We start from the raw sequence: 17,860 nt of genomic DNA, 5'->3' as shown, positions 1-17,860 counted from the left end.
TTAAATTAAAATGCTGATCTTACGCCGCCAGCCTGCTCAGCCCGCTTCCAGCCTGGGGTTCTGTTCACCTAGGCCTGCAGTGGGCTGTAAGGGGCGAGTTGAGGTCAGGGCAGAGGGCTGGGGGGTGTGGGGGTGCAGGGCAGAAGGCTGGGTGTTGAGGGAAGTCAGGGCAGAGGGCTGGGGGGGGTGCAGGGCAGAGGGCTGGGTGTTGGGGGGGTGCAGGGCAGAGGGCTGGGGGTGTGTGGGGAGGTCAGGGAAGAGGGCTGGAGGGTGTGTGGGGGTGCAGGGCAGAAGCCTGGGTGTTGGGGGGAGGTCAGGGCAGAGGGCTGGGGGGGGGGGGTGCAGGGCAGAGGGCTGGGTGTTGGGGGGGTGCAGGGCAGAGGGCTGGGGGTGTGTGGGGAGGTCAGGGAAGAGGGCTGGAGGGTGTGTGGGGGTGCAGGGCAGAAGCCTGGGTGTTGGGGGGAGGTTAGGGCAGAGGGCTGGGGGTGGGCGGTGCAGGGCAGAAGGCTGGGGTGCTCGGCTCGTGGGGGTGCTCCCAGCCCCCTGTCCTGAGCGGCTCATGGCAGGGGGCTGGGAGGGATATACCCTGTTCCACCCCCTCCCCCCAGGCCCGTCCCTACCTCTCTCTGCCTCCTCTATGGAGCAGCGAGCACGCTGCCGCTCAGCTCTGCTCCGCTACCCCTCCCCCTCCCCCTCGCCGAGAGGGAGGAGGAGGAGGGGCCGGAATGCACCACGTTGTGGGAAGAAATGGGGGGAGGGAACTTGGCTGCCGCAGGACCAAGCTTCTGCCTCCTGTCCCCGCAGGGGAGAGCGGTGGGTGGGGGGGCTGAGTGGGGCGGGGGGCTGGGACCCCCCCTGCACCGCTCTCCCCTGCAGGGGCAGGAGGCAGAGGCTTGGTCCTGCGGCAGCCAAGTTTCCCTCCTCCCCTGCTTCTTCCCCCAGCTTGGTGCATTCCGGCCCCTCCTCCTCTCAGTGGGCAGCAACGTGCCACTCAAATTTGGCTCGGCACGCGTGCCGTAGGTTACCGACCCCTGATCTATGTAGTTCAGTGGGCATTTTCTTAGGGTAAACACAGAAAACATTTATTTCAACACAATATTTATTAACCGCTCCTCTTCCTCTCCCCCCCCCTTTTTTTTTTTTTTTTTTTTTTTTTTTTTTTTGCAGAAGGCCTTGGTATTTTAAAAGACTTTCCCCACTCAGCTTTTAACAACATAGAAAGGAAGGTCATAAAAACAGAACCTGAAGATACAAGATAGTCATCCTACTCTAGAAAATGGCATCAGAATAAAGAATAAATCTTTAGAAGAGAAACAAACAAGCCTTAATAACCAGCGTTGCCTCATTCAAATAAGAGATTTCATAGCCAAAGCCTAAGAACTGGTACAGTAGTCTGTGGAGACTGAAAAACAAAAGACACTGCAATCTAAAACAGTAATACAGGTGGATACACATTCCTGTAATGTGGTTTTATAATGTGGAAAGGTTCACAAATTAATATTGTGAGCCTCCTTTATTTAAGAATGTATTATGTATTTGTATAACTTATCAAAGTAAATCTAGATGTTGGGACACGTATTGAGTCCAGTAGATGTGGCTACAGTTCATTTTACTTGAAATTTCAGTGTCTACTTTAAATGTATCTAGCATAGATATGATTGTTATACATTTGAGTTAAAAATCCTTGGGAGAAAGTGTAAGAAAAACGTAGAGTGACACAACTAACAGCAAATTTGCAATGGTATTTGTAGGGAAAAATAGCAAATACATAAAATATTTCATGGTTTAAAATGTCACGTGGATATAGCATTTGATAAACCTGATCCTGTATTATAGCAGACACATTTGACACTTATTAATGTTATTTTAATGGTTTCAGCCTGTATGTAATACATTTACAGTATATACCTATCCACTACATGGGAATGGTGAATAGGAAAATATCAGCCAGAATATGGGAGCATCCTACTTATTGGCTCCAATTTCATCAGACAGAACAATCCATTCAGATACTGTGTAGCTAAACCAGGGCTCATATGCTCTCATTTGGGAGGGAACTCAGAACACTAGACATTATGGACAGAATGGCAAAAGTTGTGCTTCAGACACTTAGAACATTTTGGAGTTCTCTGTGGATGTTAAAGACAAAATGCGTCATAAGTGTGGCAAAGATGGAAAATGCAGGATTCATGCATCAGTATTGAAAAGGTTATATTCAATATCCAGGAACAATAAAATAACAGAGAAGAGGGGGAAGGGGATACATTACTGGTAAATGACCCATTATGAGGTGCTTCCCAACCCACATGATTCTCTGAGTATACCATATACTGTATACAGTATGCCAATATGTTCCCTTGTGTGTTAATTAACATCTGTATTTGTTATTTATTTGACTTTTTTTGTATGTTTTTCATTTTCGCAGATGCCATTTTGTCTAAAGACAAGGAATTAGCTTATAACTTAGGGATTTTGGTATTTAATGTGGTGTGTGTGTGTGTGTGTGTGTATACATCCATAATGTCAGTGTAACTCCTATTGTATAGTTGCATCTCTGCAGTCAAAATAGCTATACACCTTAGTTTTTAATATGATTTTTACCCACAGTGCTCTCTGAGGCGGGGAAGTAAGCCAACAAGTAATGGATAAACTTCCACAGTGAGGTGTGCACTTCATCTGCAGTTTTGCTGTGTCCTAGATATGTAATGATTATTCAATCATAATGTATGTCGTACTGAAATTGTCAACAAAATGTGAGCTGGAATGTCTACACTGCAGTCTCTGATCACTGTAAACCTGTTTCATTATTTTATCACTTTTGATTTATGGAACAAAGCTTTATAGTAGAAACACCAGTAAACAACTTTTTATACTATTAAAACGTTTGTTTTTTTAATGTTTCTTGAATTGTATTGTACTGTCTCACTCCAGAAGAAACTTACTTTGAGTGGAATTTGCAACTTCATTGCTAGAAATAAGAGGTTGAATGTATTGTTATATTTGCTCCTTTATGTTGTGAGAGATAATAGAACGGGTAGTAAGTATGTTTCTTCAGTTTGTAATGTCAGTCATAGCACTGGTTTGTATCTGGGTAGTTCTGTGTACAGTATTACAGTTTGGAAGCTTGTAAAGGTTTGAATTGTACAAGTTTAGTAATAGAAGTTAGCAAGCAACAAGTTTTTAAAGATGCAGGAAACTTCCTTCTGATTTGGTTTTGTTTGTTGTTGTTGTTTTTTTGTCAACATCTAGCATGCCCAAAATCTCTGCTGGACCAAACAAAGTTCTTAAATATATTAAGAGTTTACTGGTCTGGTTTACCATGGGGGAGGGGGAAATAACTCATTTCATTAATCATATTGTTTCATTAGAATACATTTATTTTGTAAACACTAATGTATTACATTTACTAAAATTAAAGTATATAATAGATATTTTTATTTTGAGTTTGTAAATACAGTATGATTCAGTTGTCATCAGTGGGTTAGCTCTAGGATGGTATTTTGGTTTATAGTCCAATGGACCATGTCATTCCCAATATATGAGGCATTTTTTATCATGTTAAATTTGCAGCTGTGTGATAGTTTCAAACCCCCTGGGTACGAAACTGTTTAAGATATTCCCAGATCTCACACACAACTGATAATGGCAAATAGTCTAGCACTCAGTTTTTCCAAGGCAGAGAGTCTTGGCTGACAGCAGTCCTCTGAGGAGAGATGGGCTGGGCCTATTGTGCTGCTCATGAAGAAGAGGCACCATTGCAGATATAGGAGAAGGTTTACTCAGCCTACTCGCTGTGGGGAATTGACGGATTCTGGCTCCCTCAGGATACTTTTGGACCAAAGTCCAGCCTGGCAAATGATGCCTGTTCTTATGCACTTGTTTGTTGCTTAAAAATAAATTTCACCAGGACAACTTTCTCCCCACCTCCCCCTCTTGTTTTTCTTCCTATTTTCCTTTTTTCCAAAACAAGGGGTTAATTTTCCTGGAAGAAGAGTCGTCCAGAAAATTGCAGGGAGGGTGAAGGAGAAGCTTCAAGTGCCCACAGTTGCTGGCAGAAGCCTCTCCCTGGTCTAGTTATGCTCATGTACTTTAATCCTCTTTAAAGGCTGGCATCATGACTGAAAACAGGGACTGCCCGGATGTCTTTAGAAAAGAGTTCTTTCATTTGCTGTAAACTCCCGCAGGCCTCAGTCACCTGGGCAAGTCAAATTGCCAGCAGGCCAGCTGCATGCATGTGTGGCATGCGAGTCCTGCAACACAGTCTCCCCTATGTTGTCACCCTGTCCTTTTATCCTCAACCTCTGCGCGCACACAACTCTAAGAGATACCTCCAGCCAGCTGTCCCATCCGTTATTAGACTGTTCCTATCCGTGGAAGCAGGGACTGTGGCCTTGGCTAGCACTTCAAGTGGTAAGTCTTTATCCTGCTCAACCATTCTGCCACTGTCAGCAGGTGCCTGGGTCAGCAGCCACACTTCACCTCACTTTCTGAAAAGCAGCCTGTTTCTGGGTGGAGGGGGAAGAGTGGGAGGTTGGGTGAGATATAGGGTTGACACAGGAAAGGGGGAGTAGGTTAAGGGATCGACTGCAAGAAGAGGAACAAGCCGGAGGGAAGACTAAAGCATAGAAATAGAAGAACAGAAATGCACTGCAGCTGAGAAAGTATAGACCACTAGTTTTCAGCCTGTGGTCTAGCAGGGGTGACAGATTCTTCCTAAAAGTGCAGTGCCACCATACCCTGGTCCTGCCTCTCCACCTGTCCTGGGCGGGGGGCCTGAGAGCAGCCCTTGGCCCATGTCCCCATCCCACAGGGTCCCAGGCCTGGTGGAGAGTTCACAGATGCCTGCGTGGCTCCTACCCAGACTCAGCTTCTGGTCTGGCTTGGGGGCCGAGCCTCAGAGGTTGAAGAGCTGCAGCCGGACCATGGTAAGAGCTGCCCGAGCAGCTGTGGGGAGCCACAGACCCTCCATCTGTCCTGGGGGGTGGGGACGTGGGCTGGGGGCTGCAGTTGGGGGGCCCCCACCCCAGGCCTGTAGAGGGTCCATGGCTCCCCACAACTGTCCAAGCTCCCTGGGCCATTCTTACCTAGGCCTGGCTGGGTGGGTGGGGCGTTAAGCAAAAAGGAGGCAGGAGGCCAGGCCCCTGGTGAAAAGTGGACGAGCCAGGCCCATCCACTTTCAAAAGTGGGAGGGTCATGACCCCTTGGCCCTCACAGTTCTGGTACCCCTGGCCTGTGGATCCCTTGGGGTTTGTAGACTAAGATTTCCAAAGGGGTCTGCAAATGAAAAAAGGTTGAAAACCACTAGTATAGAACAAGAAATCAGGTGCAAGTCAGAGCAGAGAGGAGCATTTCAAAACAGAACTGGGCAGATGGACTTAGGGAGGAAAACACTGTTCTTCACCTCCTCCCACCAAATAAAACAAAACAAAAAGCAGTGGCCTTGAGAATGGAGAAAACAAGGGAGAGGGGGGGAATGACTGCCAAGAACTAAATACAATTTTCTTCCACCCTATCCTTCACTGTAGCATGCCTGACTTTTTATTCTGAAGGGGACAGGTAGGTGGGAAGGAAGGAAGCAGGTACCCTTTCCTCTCCCCATGAATATGGAAAGCTTGGAAGGAACATATGCTTTGCCATTAATTTAGTACTGCTAGGCTCATTACAGAGAGAGGAAGGCAAACTCTATCCCCTGAAGCTCACAATCTAGACAACATACAAACAAGTGGGAGGTTGTTATGAATGAGAAGAACAGTGGGACTGAGAGAAGTTAACCAGGCAGTTTATTCATCGAGTTTGGTTATTTTTAATGCACACACCAGTCATTAGATGTACTCTTTTCCCTCTTGCTAAGAAGCCTGGCCTAGTGGCTAAACCCCAGATCTGGAGTCAGGAAATCTGGATTATATTTCCTCTTCTCTCATGAACTGCAGGTGTGACCTCGAGTCGGTCCTTAACCTCTTGTTTCTCTGTAATGGGGTTAATACGATATCTAAAGCATCTCAGAGGTGTTGTGAAGCTTAACATTGTTCATAAAAGTGCTTCAAGATCCTTGACTGGAAGGTACTCACTTGAAAACAACAAAACTTAAAAAAAAAAAAAAAAAAACAGCCACCCACCACTGTAGCCTAGCTGCTGGTGTTTAACAATCAACATAAATTCCAGGATGTGACTATCCTGGTGCAAGCAATGAAGTAATTGTAACATAAACTTTGGTTATTGGCCACCTGCTTTAAGTGCTGTTTCCTTATCAGTGAGGTTCTGAATAGGCAATTTATGTGGCTTGAGGGAAGACAATCCAATCACAACCACAGTTTTATTCATAATGATGACTATAGACTTTTCTTTTAACTGCAAAGCCTCATTTCCTTCACTTTTTAAAAATAAAGAAAGCTTGTAATAGAACAGCTGTTCCAGAAATAGTTCCCAGTGCTGAGAAGTTTTCTGGTGACCCAGAGTTAAAAGCCACATGTTTGTTAACATAATGATCTGGGAATTAGTAAGCATTTTGGCTACATTCTGCTACTCTTACTCACCCTGAATAGTATTTTACTCCATGAGTAGTTTCATTGAGCCAATGGGACTGCTCATGGAGTAAGGTTACTAAACTGGATGATGGGTTTTGGAATCTGGTCCTTTCTTCATAGTTGGTTATTATGAGATATTTCAGCATTCAGCTAAATCAGAATTAGAAGGTGCCACTGACTATAGAAGCAATTCTTTCTTTACTCATTGTTATCAGCCTCATGGCATGATAATGCTTTACAAAAAAATGATGCCTTATAGGAAGGGTGGGAATGACACGCATGGAATGGAATCCCTGAGATACAAATGTTTCCTATTCCTTATATGAGGGTTACGCCTAAGAAACCCTCACATGATCTGATAGAGAATTAGGATGGGATGGTTACAGCAGCAGGGCTTTGATAAAGCAGGAATACCTGTATTGTATCAGCTGATAGGGTCTTGCAGCATCTGTGCATTTCTTAAACTACTCACAGAAGGGTTGGTTGGAGCTTAATGTAGCCAATAAGCAGAAAGAAGCTGATAGGTTCACTTGATGGCTCAAACTATAGAGAAGGACTAACCTTTAATCCTTCCTTTAGGTAACACTCCTTACATTGGTTGGGAGATACTAGTCTTTTCTCCATCATTAGTTAGGCTCCAGCCAGACTGCATTGCTGAGCTAACTGTATATCTTCTTAACAGGAAAATAAAGAGAAATAATGTTTGCTTCCTTTCTGCTCTACAGAAGGGTTGAAAAGATGGCATGCTGTGGTGATTCAGTGGGGAAAGGATAAATTCTTCACATACGCCTACTCACCACCATGAAAAAGAACTCTGTGGGCAGAGAAGGAGAAGAATATTAAAGATTACTATTGTCAAGTCCTTTTGGAGGGGAAAGAAAGGAATTCCTAATTGCTTCCTTCATAAGGTATGCTCTCAGGGATCCCTAACCTAACCAATGCAGGAAAAAAAGCAAATGAATAGTTAGGGAGTAGAATGAGTATCCTCCAAGAGAAGCTTTCCCATGCAGCCCTGTTTATGAGTCTTAAACCTGACCTGAAGAAAGTTGCTACTGGAAGTCAGTGTACTTTCTATGGCCCTTCAATCTTTGTTTTGTCTCCTGGAACTATTAGCAGCTTTTTGCTGTGTTTTTTGGGAGGTGCACTCCTATCTGTTGGAAGCAATACTGTGCCCCCTATGCTTGCTCATGAAAGCCATCAAAGACTTATAATAAGGCAAAAACTTCCACTAGTTCTTGCGCTAGGCAGTATTTGAACCAACATGAAGTGAGCAGTGAATTAGACCTGAGGGTCTCAACCTGTGGTCATTAGAGTTGGCAAGCAACTGTGTCAGCTTCTGTGGGAGTGTTATGTGCTTGTGAATTGGTGGTGGCCCATGGGGCAATCTCTCTAGCAAGATGTGGCCCATGCTCGGGAGCCTGAGAACCCCTAACCTAGACTGTTGCCAAAACCTTGATCCATCTTAAAAAACAGGAGTACTTGTGGCACCTTAGAGACTAACAAATGTATTTCAGCATAAGCTTTCATGGGCTACAGCTCACTTCTTCAGATGCATAGAGTGGAACACACAGACAGAAGATATTTATACATACAGAGAACATGAAAAGGTGGAAGTACGCATACCAATTGTAAGAGGCCAATCAACTGAGATGAGCTATCAGTAGTAGCAGAAGAAAAAAAAACTTTGAAGTGATAATCGAGATGACCCATAGAAGGTGTAAGGAGAACTTAACATGAAGGGGGGGGAATTCAATTAGTGTAATGACCCAACTATTCCCAGTCTCTGTTTAGGCCTAAGTTAATTGTGTCTAATTTGCATATTAATTCGAGTTCAGCAGTCTCTCTTTGGAGTCTGTTTTTGAAGGTTTTTTGTTGCAAAACTGACACCTTCAAGTCTGTCACTGAGTAATTAGAGAGGTTGAAGTGTTCTCCCACTGGTTTTTGAATGTTATGATTCCTGATGTCAGATTTGTGTCCATTTATTCTTTTGTGTAGAGACTGTCCGGTTTGGCCAATGTACATGGCAGAGGGGCATTGCTGGCACATGATGGCATATATCACGTTGGTAGATGTGCAGGTGAACGAGCCCCTGATGGTGTGGCTGATGTGGTTAGGTCCTACGATGGTGTCACTTGAATAGATATGTGGACAGAGCTGGCATTGGGCTTTGCTGCTTTCCCAGGAGCTGATGCTTTGATACCAAAATATTTGATATTTTTGCTTATCTTAAAAAGACAATTCAAGGGTCTTCAAAATATTAGTTTGAGAAGTCTATCAGCTATTACAATATGATGCGGTACATAGTACAGTGGGTGACATACATGGTTGTATAGCCCCACAGCAGCCAATCAGAAGAGACACATGTAAGTGAAGATAAACATTGGCCTCTTGTATCTTAGTCTAGCCAGATTTAATTTACATCACAATAAACAGTTCTTATTTAATTATCATGTTTGCTTTCCTAAATATTTAATATCTATTTATTAGCAATTATAAATTCCTACTGTAGCTTTAAAACCTATGCATAGGCAGTTAATTTCTCTTTACCTCAAGGATTCTAGATGGCTTTGTTTTCTATGCTATTTAAAAAAATTATAGATAAACATCTTGGAAACATCTATGCAGACAATAAAACTGAGCTTTTGTTTCTTATTTTTCAAATGTAACCAAATGCTGCAAGAATACAGCTCTATTGGATCATAAAAATCACAAGTTGTCAGTGAAAAATCACTGCCAATAATAATAGGAAAATCCTGACTCTTCACAAACCATATCAAGAATGCAAATGCAGGGAATTTTTTTCATCATAGGACTCGGCAGGGATTTCCAAGGTTTGTGCACAGCCTGGTAAACCAAACAAATTAGCTGGAAGCCACCGGTGATGAGCTGAATTAGAATGTGCATCATAGTTACGCATTTTGAAACCTGGTAATGACTCATCTATATGCCATTAAAAGTTTACACTTCATAAATTTGTGTTTAGCTGCTTAAAAAGTGCTATGTTAAACACCCACAGAATCCTAAGCAAGCTAGGCCTTTCTCCTATTACTGTTGTACGCACTGAGAGATAGGTCACTCAGGCATGAACACGTAGGATGATGCTCAGTGGTGAGTACGTAGGTGGAATCTCATCGTTTCCTACATTTGGGATGGATGTTTTACAAGACACACAAAATGGCTATTGAAACAGCTTGTGGGTTGAATACAGTTGCACTTGAAAAAGATGCACGGACATGAACCCCCATTACAAAATATTAATGGGGCGGGGGGGAAGAGAATTCTCTGAGGTGTTCAAGGTGCTTTTAAAATACCTAATTGTTTTTTACTATATAGCTCGAGAATTGTTAGGCACATAGAGTATCTGCAAAGGGGAGAACGTACAAAATGTCACAACCACTGAAAAGCAAATCAAATTAAAGTGGTTTCATGAAACCTACACAGAATATAATAGGCATTATCAAATAGGAAGGAGCCAAGTTTTGTCCTCAGTTACACAGTGGAATGGGGATTCAGCAGTCCCTTATTTGCTGAGTCTCGTATCATCCCTGTGCTCCTCTACCTTACTTGGCTTTCTATCAGTTCCAGATATTTTTCCACAAAATTGACTTTTTGTGGTTAGTATTGTGGCTTATCTAAATCTTAGAAGTTAGGTACTTTTTCTTGAGATTGGACATTAATTTAAATTGCATCAGCTCTAGTTTTTCTAGAACAAATTTCAACGCCCAGTCAACCTGTGGAACTTATTGCCAAAGTTGTGAAGGCCAAAACTAACAGGGTTCAAAAAAGAAAGGTCCATAAATGATTATTAGCCAAGATGGCCAAGGATGCAACTCCATGCTCTTGATGTCCCTAACCTTTGATTGCCGGGAGTGGACAATGGGCTGGATCATTTGATGATTGCCTGTTTTGTTCATTCCTTCTGAAATACCTGGCGTTGGCCACTTTTGGAAGACAATATAATGTGCTAGATCAGGGGTTCTCAAACTGGGGGTTGGGACCCCTCAAGGGGTCACGAGATTATTACATGTGGGGTTGCGAGCTGTCAGCCTCCACTCCAAGCCCCGCTTCGCCTCCAGCATTTATTATGGTGTTCAATATATAAAAAAGTGTTTTTAATGTACAAGGGGAGTCGCACTCAGGCTTGCTGTGTGAAAGGGGTCACCAGTACAAAAGTCTGAGAACCCCTGTGCTAGATCAGTGGTTCCCAAACTGGGGTTCGTGAACCCCTGGGGGTTCACGAAATGTTACAGGGGGTTCTTGGGGAAAAAATTCCCTAATGGTGGACAGAGCTGTCCCTAGGGACCCCGGGCAGCATGGGGCCAGCAGCCCGGAGCCGCTGGACTTCCAAGAGCTAAGCAGATCAAAGCAAGCATCTCTATCACACTGAGGAGGTTTCAGAGTAGCTGTGTTAGTCTATATCCGCAAAAAGAACAGGAGTACTTGTGGCACCTTAGAGACTAACAAATTTATTTGAGCATAAGCTTTCATGGTGCCACAAGTACTCCTGTTCTTTTTACTGAGGAGATTTAAACTTCAAGACTGCTTATAAGAAATGGAAAGAGAGGTGGATATTTTTTGCTGTTTTTAAAATTAAATAGCTAGTATTGTTTTTAAAATTATTATGAAGAACAAGTTTAAGCTTTGTTGTAACGTGCGTTGTTTGCCTGGACTGCTCAAGACCTGAATGCTTGTGTAGGAAGAACTCTTTGAGTTGGCTTCTTAAATACCTTCCTGCTGTTTCACATCTGATACTCCTTGATGAAACATAAGAGCCTTGTCTTATAATAGGCTTATTCAAAGTGATACAAGCTACGAAAGTGAGATCTTGGAAGAGTGTTGCCATTTTCATAATGTAATAAAAATACTGTAATGATAATAATTAATAATAGTGTGTAATAAACATGTCATAAAAACAAAATTTATACTCAGGTAAAGGAGAAAATCCCTGGAAATATTCATTTTTAGGAGGGGGTTCGTGAGACTTGACATTTTAGTGAAAGGGGTTCACAGGTTGTTAAAGTTTGGGAACCACTGTGCTAGATGGACCATTGGTATGACCCAGTATGGCTGATCTTACATTCTTATGAACGGTCATTGGGTTTACTATTGGGTTGTTCATGCAGTCCTTACTCATGTCAGTAGGCCTTACTCACATAAGTAAATACGATGCATTTGGGCCTTAAGGTCCCAATCCTGAAATTGGCCCTGTATGGGCTGACCTTTATGCCCTAGCTGAGTTAGCTACAGGATCAGGGCCTAAATTAGTAACCTGATCAGACATGTTACTGAGTTTGGTTTCTTCCGCACTGTTTTGCTTCCACAGCCAATGTAGATGGCTGCAATAAGAAACAAAAGCTCAGTTTGTTCATGTGCATAGGTTTTTTATGTGTCTTCTGCAAGTCTCTCATTTATTTTTCCCAGGTCATGTTTATCATTCTCATGGTCCATTTCCTTTGAAAGCAGCTGTCTGCTGTAGTGGGGTAAAAAATGTAATGTGAAAAGTGTGTGTTTTGAAGAGTTGTTTTCTCCCCTAGATAGCTTGCCCTGCAATTTTCAGCTTTCTGAGCCTCCAGCTATGTCTAACGTATCAGTGCTTCTGTTAGAACTCAAAGCTGTGTGCCATAGCAGGCAGCATCCATCAGGAACTCCAGGGAGGCATGTCTGTGTTTTCCCAACTCATTTCACCAGGACCCAAAAGCTAGGGTTACCATATTTCAGCAAGTAAAAAAGAGGACGGGAGGAGCCCCGCCCTAGCCCCCCCGCCTTCCCGCCCCCCCCCCCGCAGAACCCCCAACCCTCCCCCTGCTCCTTGTCCCCTGACTGCCCCCTCCTGGGACCTCTGCTCCTAACTGCCCTCCAGAACCCCACCCCCTACCTAAGCCTCCCTGTTCCTTGTCCCCTAACTGCCCCCTCCTAAGACCCCCCACACACACCCTACCCACCCCCTAGGACCCTCCCCCCTACCTGTACCCTGACTGCCCAAAACCCTCCCCCCACCCCCCCCAAAAACCCTCCCCCCTGAATTCCTGACCCCCCCCGTCTCTTGACTGCCCCCCTCCAGAACCTCCCTGCCCCTTCTTCAACCCCCTGGCCCCCTTGTTGTTGGCCTTCGCCTAATGTCTCTGTGAGCTTGCTCAGGAACGGCCTGAGCCGTTCGTTCCAGCACACTCGTCCCGGCATGCTGGGTAGCAGGGGAGGAGGAGCGGGGGAGGAGCTCCAGACTGCCAGAGGCGATCTGCGAATGCAGGGAGGGAGGGAGTGATCTCTGCTGCAGGGGAGAGGAGGGGGAAGCGGAGGAGGGGCTCTCTCTGGCTGTCGGAGCCCCATGTAAGTGGCACCATCCGGCCGGCTGCCCTGTTAGCTGCGCGCGCTCTGCATGGGGGGAGGCGGGAGTCCGGACATTTACAAATTCCCCCGGATGCTATTTTTAGCTCAAAAGGTAACCCTACAAAAGCCCAATTAGAAATCATCTTAAAAATAAGAAACCAGACCTGATCACTGTATTCAAAATGAATGTAAGGCGACTGTTGGCTCTTTACTAAAACATAGTGGGGGGGTTGGTTGGCCACTTCCCAGTACCAAAAGAAAGGGAGAAGGGCTGATGGGAAATCAAGATCCTGAGATTGAGAGTTCCCAGGGCCAATGGGGAGACGCCAATGCTCCAGGTCATCCTGATTGACAAGCCAGGCAGGCCAAGGAGGGAGTCAGGAGTGTGGGGTCCCATCCTCTCTGTGAGCTGGAGCTGCCTGGCCAGAGGGGCTGAGCTCAGGAGAGAGCAGAGTCAGCCAGAGAAGCAGCCCAGGGACCAGCACCATGTTGGGAGCAGAGCCACAGCAGCAGGTGGAGGGGCCAGAGGAGCAACCCAGGGAGCTGTGCTGGAAGCTGGGTGCGGTGAGCAGCTAGGGAGAGCAAGGGGGACCCTGGGCAGAGGGACCAGTGCAGGGAGACCCCAAGAGTTCTTGCAGGCTGGACTTGGAGGGGGATCATAATCTAGGGTTACCATACGTCCGGATTTTCCCGGACATGTCCGGCTTTTGGGGGCTCAAATCCCCGTCCGGGGGGAAATCCCCAAAAGCCGGGCATGTCCGGGAAAATCGGGAGGCTCGGACGGGGCCTCTTTGTGCGGGGCCAGGGTCGCGGGGCCGGGGGCATGGTGCCGGGCCGGGAGCCGGGCCAGGCGCGCAGTGCCGGGCCGGGGGCCAGGGTCGCAGTGCCGGGCCGGTCCCGCGGGGCCGGGGGGCCGGGCCCGCGGGGCTGGGAGCCGGGCCGGGCCCGCGGGGCTGGGAGCCGGGCCGGGGTCGGGGAGCCGGGCCCGCGGGGCTGGGAGCTGGGCCGGGGTCGGGGAGCCGGGCCGGGCCCGCGGGGCTGGGAGCCGGGAGCCGAGGGGTGCGCCGGGCCGCCGGGGGAGCCAGCCTGGGCCGCGCCTCCTCCCCCCCCCCCACACCTCCTCCTTACCTACTTCAGGCTTCCCGCGAATTAAATGTTCGCGGGAAGCAGGGGAGGGGGCGGAGACTTTGGGAGGGGGCGGAGTTGGGGCGGGGGCGGGGCTGGGGGCGGGGCCGGGGCCCCCGGGGGTGTCCTCCATTAGGAGGCACAAAATATGGTAACCCTATCATAATCCTGACCGGAGAGGGGGCAACGCTGGGAAGAAGGGTCCTGCCACCTAAAGCCTGAGGGCGTGTGGCCACCGCCAGAGCAAGTGGCTGACCTGCTACACCCCTGCAGTACAGCCAGGGCCTGAGGAGGAGGCCTGGCACATGTGAGGGATAGACTGACCTTCCCTTACATTCCAGAGACGCTGGTTGTGATGTCCCCATGCCACAGAGCGGGCTACATGTTTTCCTTTAACCTTTCCCATTTTTTCCTCATTTTTTTCAAATTAGTCGTTGTTTAAAAAATTGTAATTGCTTTGAACTGTATGTAATGATCAGTGAGTCAGGGAAGTGTCCAGAGCAGAGAGAGCACCCCAGAGTGGGGACACTCTAGCCTCTGTCCTAAGTGATCACAACAAGTTTGGGGGTTGAGCCCCAGGAATCTTGGGCTCAGGCTTGTCAGGGATACAAGGATTCTGCCACACAGGCGAGTGGAAGGGGAGTCCTTGAGGTCAGGCAGGCCTCTGGATAAAGGAAGTGGGAGCGAGGACTCAGATCCTTTCACTAGCCAATTCCACTGGAATAGTGTATAAGCCAGGAATGTTCCCTACAATAGCGGGACCATTCCCCCACTTACATGAAGTCTCCCAAGAACATAAGTTCCATAGCTAAAATTCTCTGTTATATGGGTGTTTATATTAAAAAAACAGGAAACAAACAAACCAACCCTGAAGTAATTTAATTGATTTCAGTGGGCATGTGCTAGACTTACACCAGTATTACCAAGATCAGAAGCTGGCTGTTTCTCATGCTGATTACAAATTCTGGAATGCTAGGAACTTTTACATTGATTCACTACAACTTTTCTTAATAAAAACATTCTTAGTATCTCCCCTTCCTGGATCAGTTCCAGTCTTTTTTTTTTTTTTTTTTGAATATATATGGTTATTACTTTAGGATCCAGCATGTTTTACTTCATATTCATTTCTTTTGCACACATCAGCCCACTCACATATTAGATCCAAATCTTTTTCATTTTTGCTTGTTGCTTGATTAAGCAGTGAGACACGACACGCTGCATGTTGTGACAGATACTGACAGGCCTCGGATGCATTGTGAGGCATGAGGAGCAGCCAGGTTCCTCCAAAAGCCCAGAAGTACAGATACTCACCATGGTGTCTGAATGTGATTGTAACATGTTTATGTATTGGAGAATATTTTTTTTGGTGTATGGCAAAAACAACTTTTTTTTTTTGTTTTGTTTAAGGTGGTAAATCCTTTTTGAATTCTGGGAGGAGAGAGTAAAATGCTTTGAATCATGATGTTAACTGTGGTTGTTTCAACTTTTAATATAACTGATATTAAGCAAGTCATGCCTTGCTTATTCTTCTATTCATTTCTTATGTCTATGAAGCTTAGTGGCATTTTTATCTGCAGTATTTTCTTGATCTTCTGACCCAGTTATTGTATACAGCAGTTGTTCTTAACCATGCGTTAGGGTTGTCAGGTGCCAGTTTTTGACCGGAACATCAAAAAGGGACCCTGGCAGCGCTGGTCAGCACTGCTGACCGGGCCGTTAAAAGTCCAGTTGGTGTGTGGCTGGCAGGGTCCCTACCTGGCTCTGCGCAACTTCCTGTAAGTAGTGACATGTCCCTTGTCTCATAAGTGGAGGGACAGCCATGGGGGCTCCGTGCACTGCTCCCACCCCGCTCTGAGAATGAGCGCCGCAGCTCCCATTGGCCAAGAACCGCAGCCAATGTGAGCTGTGGGGGCGGCACCTACAGGCGAAGGCAGTGCGCAGAGCTGCCTGGCTGCACCTCTGCCTAGGAACTGAGGGACATGTCGCTGCTTCTGGGGAGCTGCTTGAGGTGAGCACAGCCTGGAGCCCGCACCCCAACACCCCCCTATACCCCAACCCCTTGCCCCAGCCCGGAGCCCCCTCCCACTCTCAAACTCCCTCCCTGAGCCTGCATCCCCTCCTGCACCCCAACCCACTGCCCCAACCCTGAGCCCCTCCCGCACCCAAACTCCTTCCTGGAGCCTGTACCCCGAACCCCCTCCCGTGCCCCTGCCCCCAGCTCAGAACCCCCTCCCATACTCCAAACCACTCGGCCCCAGCCTGGAGCCCCATCCTGCACCCTCAGCCTGGAGCCCCCTCCCACACTCTGAACCCCTCAGCCCCAGCCCAGAGCCCCCTTCTGCACCTCAAGCCCCTCATCTCCAGCCCCACCCCAGCCCACACCCCCAGATGACACCCTCACCCCCTCCCATACCCCTACCCCAGCCAGGTGAAAATGTGTGAGTGAGAGTGGGGGGGAGTGAGCTACAGAGGGAGCGGGAATGGAGTGAGTGGAGAGCGGAGCCTCAGAGAAGAGGTGGGCCAGGGCCTTGGGGAAGGTGCGGGACAAGGGTTTTCAGTTTTGTGCATTTAGAAAGTTGGCAACCCTACCAGGGTATGTGTACCTCTGTGGGTACACTGAGGTCTTCCGGGAGTACCTCAACTCCTTTAGATATTTGCTTGGTTTTACAACAGTCTACATAAAAAGCACTAGCAAAGTCAGTACAAACTAAAATTTCATACAGACAATGACTTGTTTATACTGCTCTATATACTATACACTGAAATGTAAGTATGATACTTATATTCCAATTGATTTCTTTTATAATTATATGGTAAAAGGAGAAAGTAAGCAATTTTTCAACCTGTGCTCCTCCCTCCTAGTTCCATGCAGGTTGCTACACTCAGGGCTTGTCTACACTTGCAGCAGGGCAACTGCATCTCTGCAGCTTTGTGAAGATGCTCTCCCATCAGTGTAGGTACTTCAACTCCCTGAGCGGTGGTGGCTATATCAATGGGAGAAGCCCTCCCGTCTATATAGCGCTGTCTACACTGGGACTTGCGTATAACTGCTTTGCTCAGGGTGTGGAAAATCTACACCCCTGAGTGCCGTAGTTATACCAACATAAGTTTGTAGTGTAGACCTGGGCTGCTTATGTGCAGAATTACTCAGGGCTGGTCTTCACTACCCGCCCGGATCGGCGGTAGAAAATCGATCTCTCGGGGATCGATTTATCGCGTCTCGTCGGGACACGATAATTGATCCCCGAATAGATGCGCGTACTCCACCAGCCCAGGTAGGAGTAAGCGCCGTTGACGGGGGAGCCGCGCCGTTCAATTTGCTGCCGTCCTCACAGCGGGGTAAGTCGGATCAGAAACGTCGAATAGCATAGCTGAATTTACGTATCTGATATCAACCCTCCCCCCCCCCCGTAGTGTAGATGTAGCCTCAGTATATTCAGGATGCCCTTGTTTGTCCCTAGACCTACCATAGACAATGTTTTGAATAGTGCAAATTCCCATGGAAAATCATGGGAGATGGGAGAGATTCCAGAAGACTGGAAGAGGGCAAATATAGTGTCCATCTATAAAAAGGGAAATAAAAACAACCCAGGAAACTACAGACCAGTTAGTTTAACTTCTGTGCCAGGGAAGATAATGGAGCAAGTAATTAAGGAAATCATCTGCAAACACTTGGAAGGTGGTAAGGTGATAGGGAACAGCCAGCATGGATTTGTGAAGAACAAATCATGTCAAACCAATCGGATAGCTTTCTTTGATAGGATAACAAGCCTTGTGGATAAGGGTGAAGCTGTGGTATACCTAGACTTTAGTAAGGTATTTGATACGGTCTCGCATGATATTCTTATCGATAAACTAGGCAAATACAATTTAGATGGGGCTAC

The 17,860-nt window shown here is 46.7% G+C and overlaps 1 protein-coding gene across 3 annotated transcripts in view; it reads left to right on the top strand.

Moving 5' to 3' along the window:
• Positions 1–3,916, top strand: part of NAB1 (NGFI-A binding protein 1) — a 31,813-nt gene extending 27,897 nt beyond the window's left edge. For all 3 annotated transcript variants that reach the window (XM_054044633.1, XM_054044635.1, XM_054044634.1), the window contains exon 8: positions 1,168–3,916. In XM_054044633.1, the coding sequence (XP_053900608.1) occupies positions 1,168–1,259 (92 nt within the window). In that variant the 3' untranslated portion in view covers positions 1,260–3,916. The remainder of the gene's footprint in view (positions 1–1,167) is intronic.
• The last annotated feature ends 13,944 nt before the right edge of the window (positions 3,917–17,860 follow it).

The sequence above is a fragment of the Malaclemys terrapin genome, chromosome 11 (genome assembly GCF_027887155.1).
Source record: "Malaclemys terrapin pileata isolate rMalTer1 chromosome 11, rMalTer1.hap1, whole genome shotgun sequence".
Classification (NCBI taxonomy): domain Eukaryota; kingdom Metazoa; phylum Chordata; order Testudines; family Emydidae; genus Malaclemys; species Malaclemys terrapin.
Note: the sequence above shows the minus strand (reverse complement) of the source record. Positions and strands in the feature narration are given on the sequence as shown.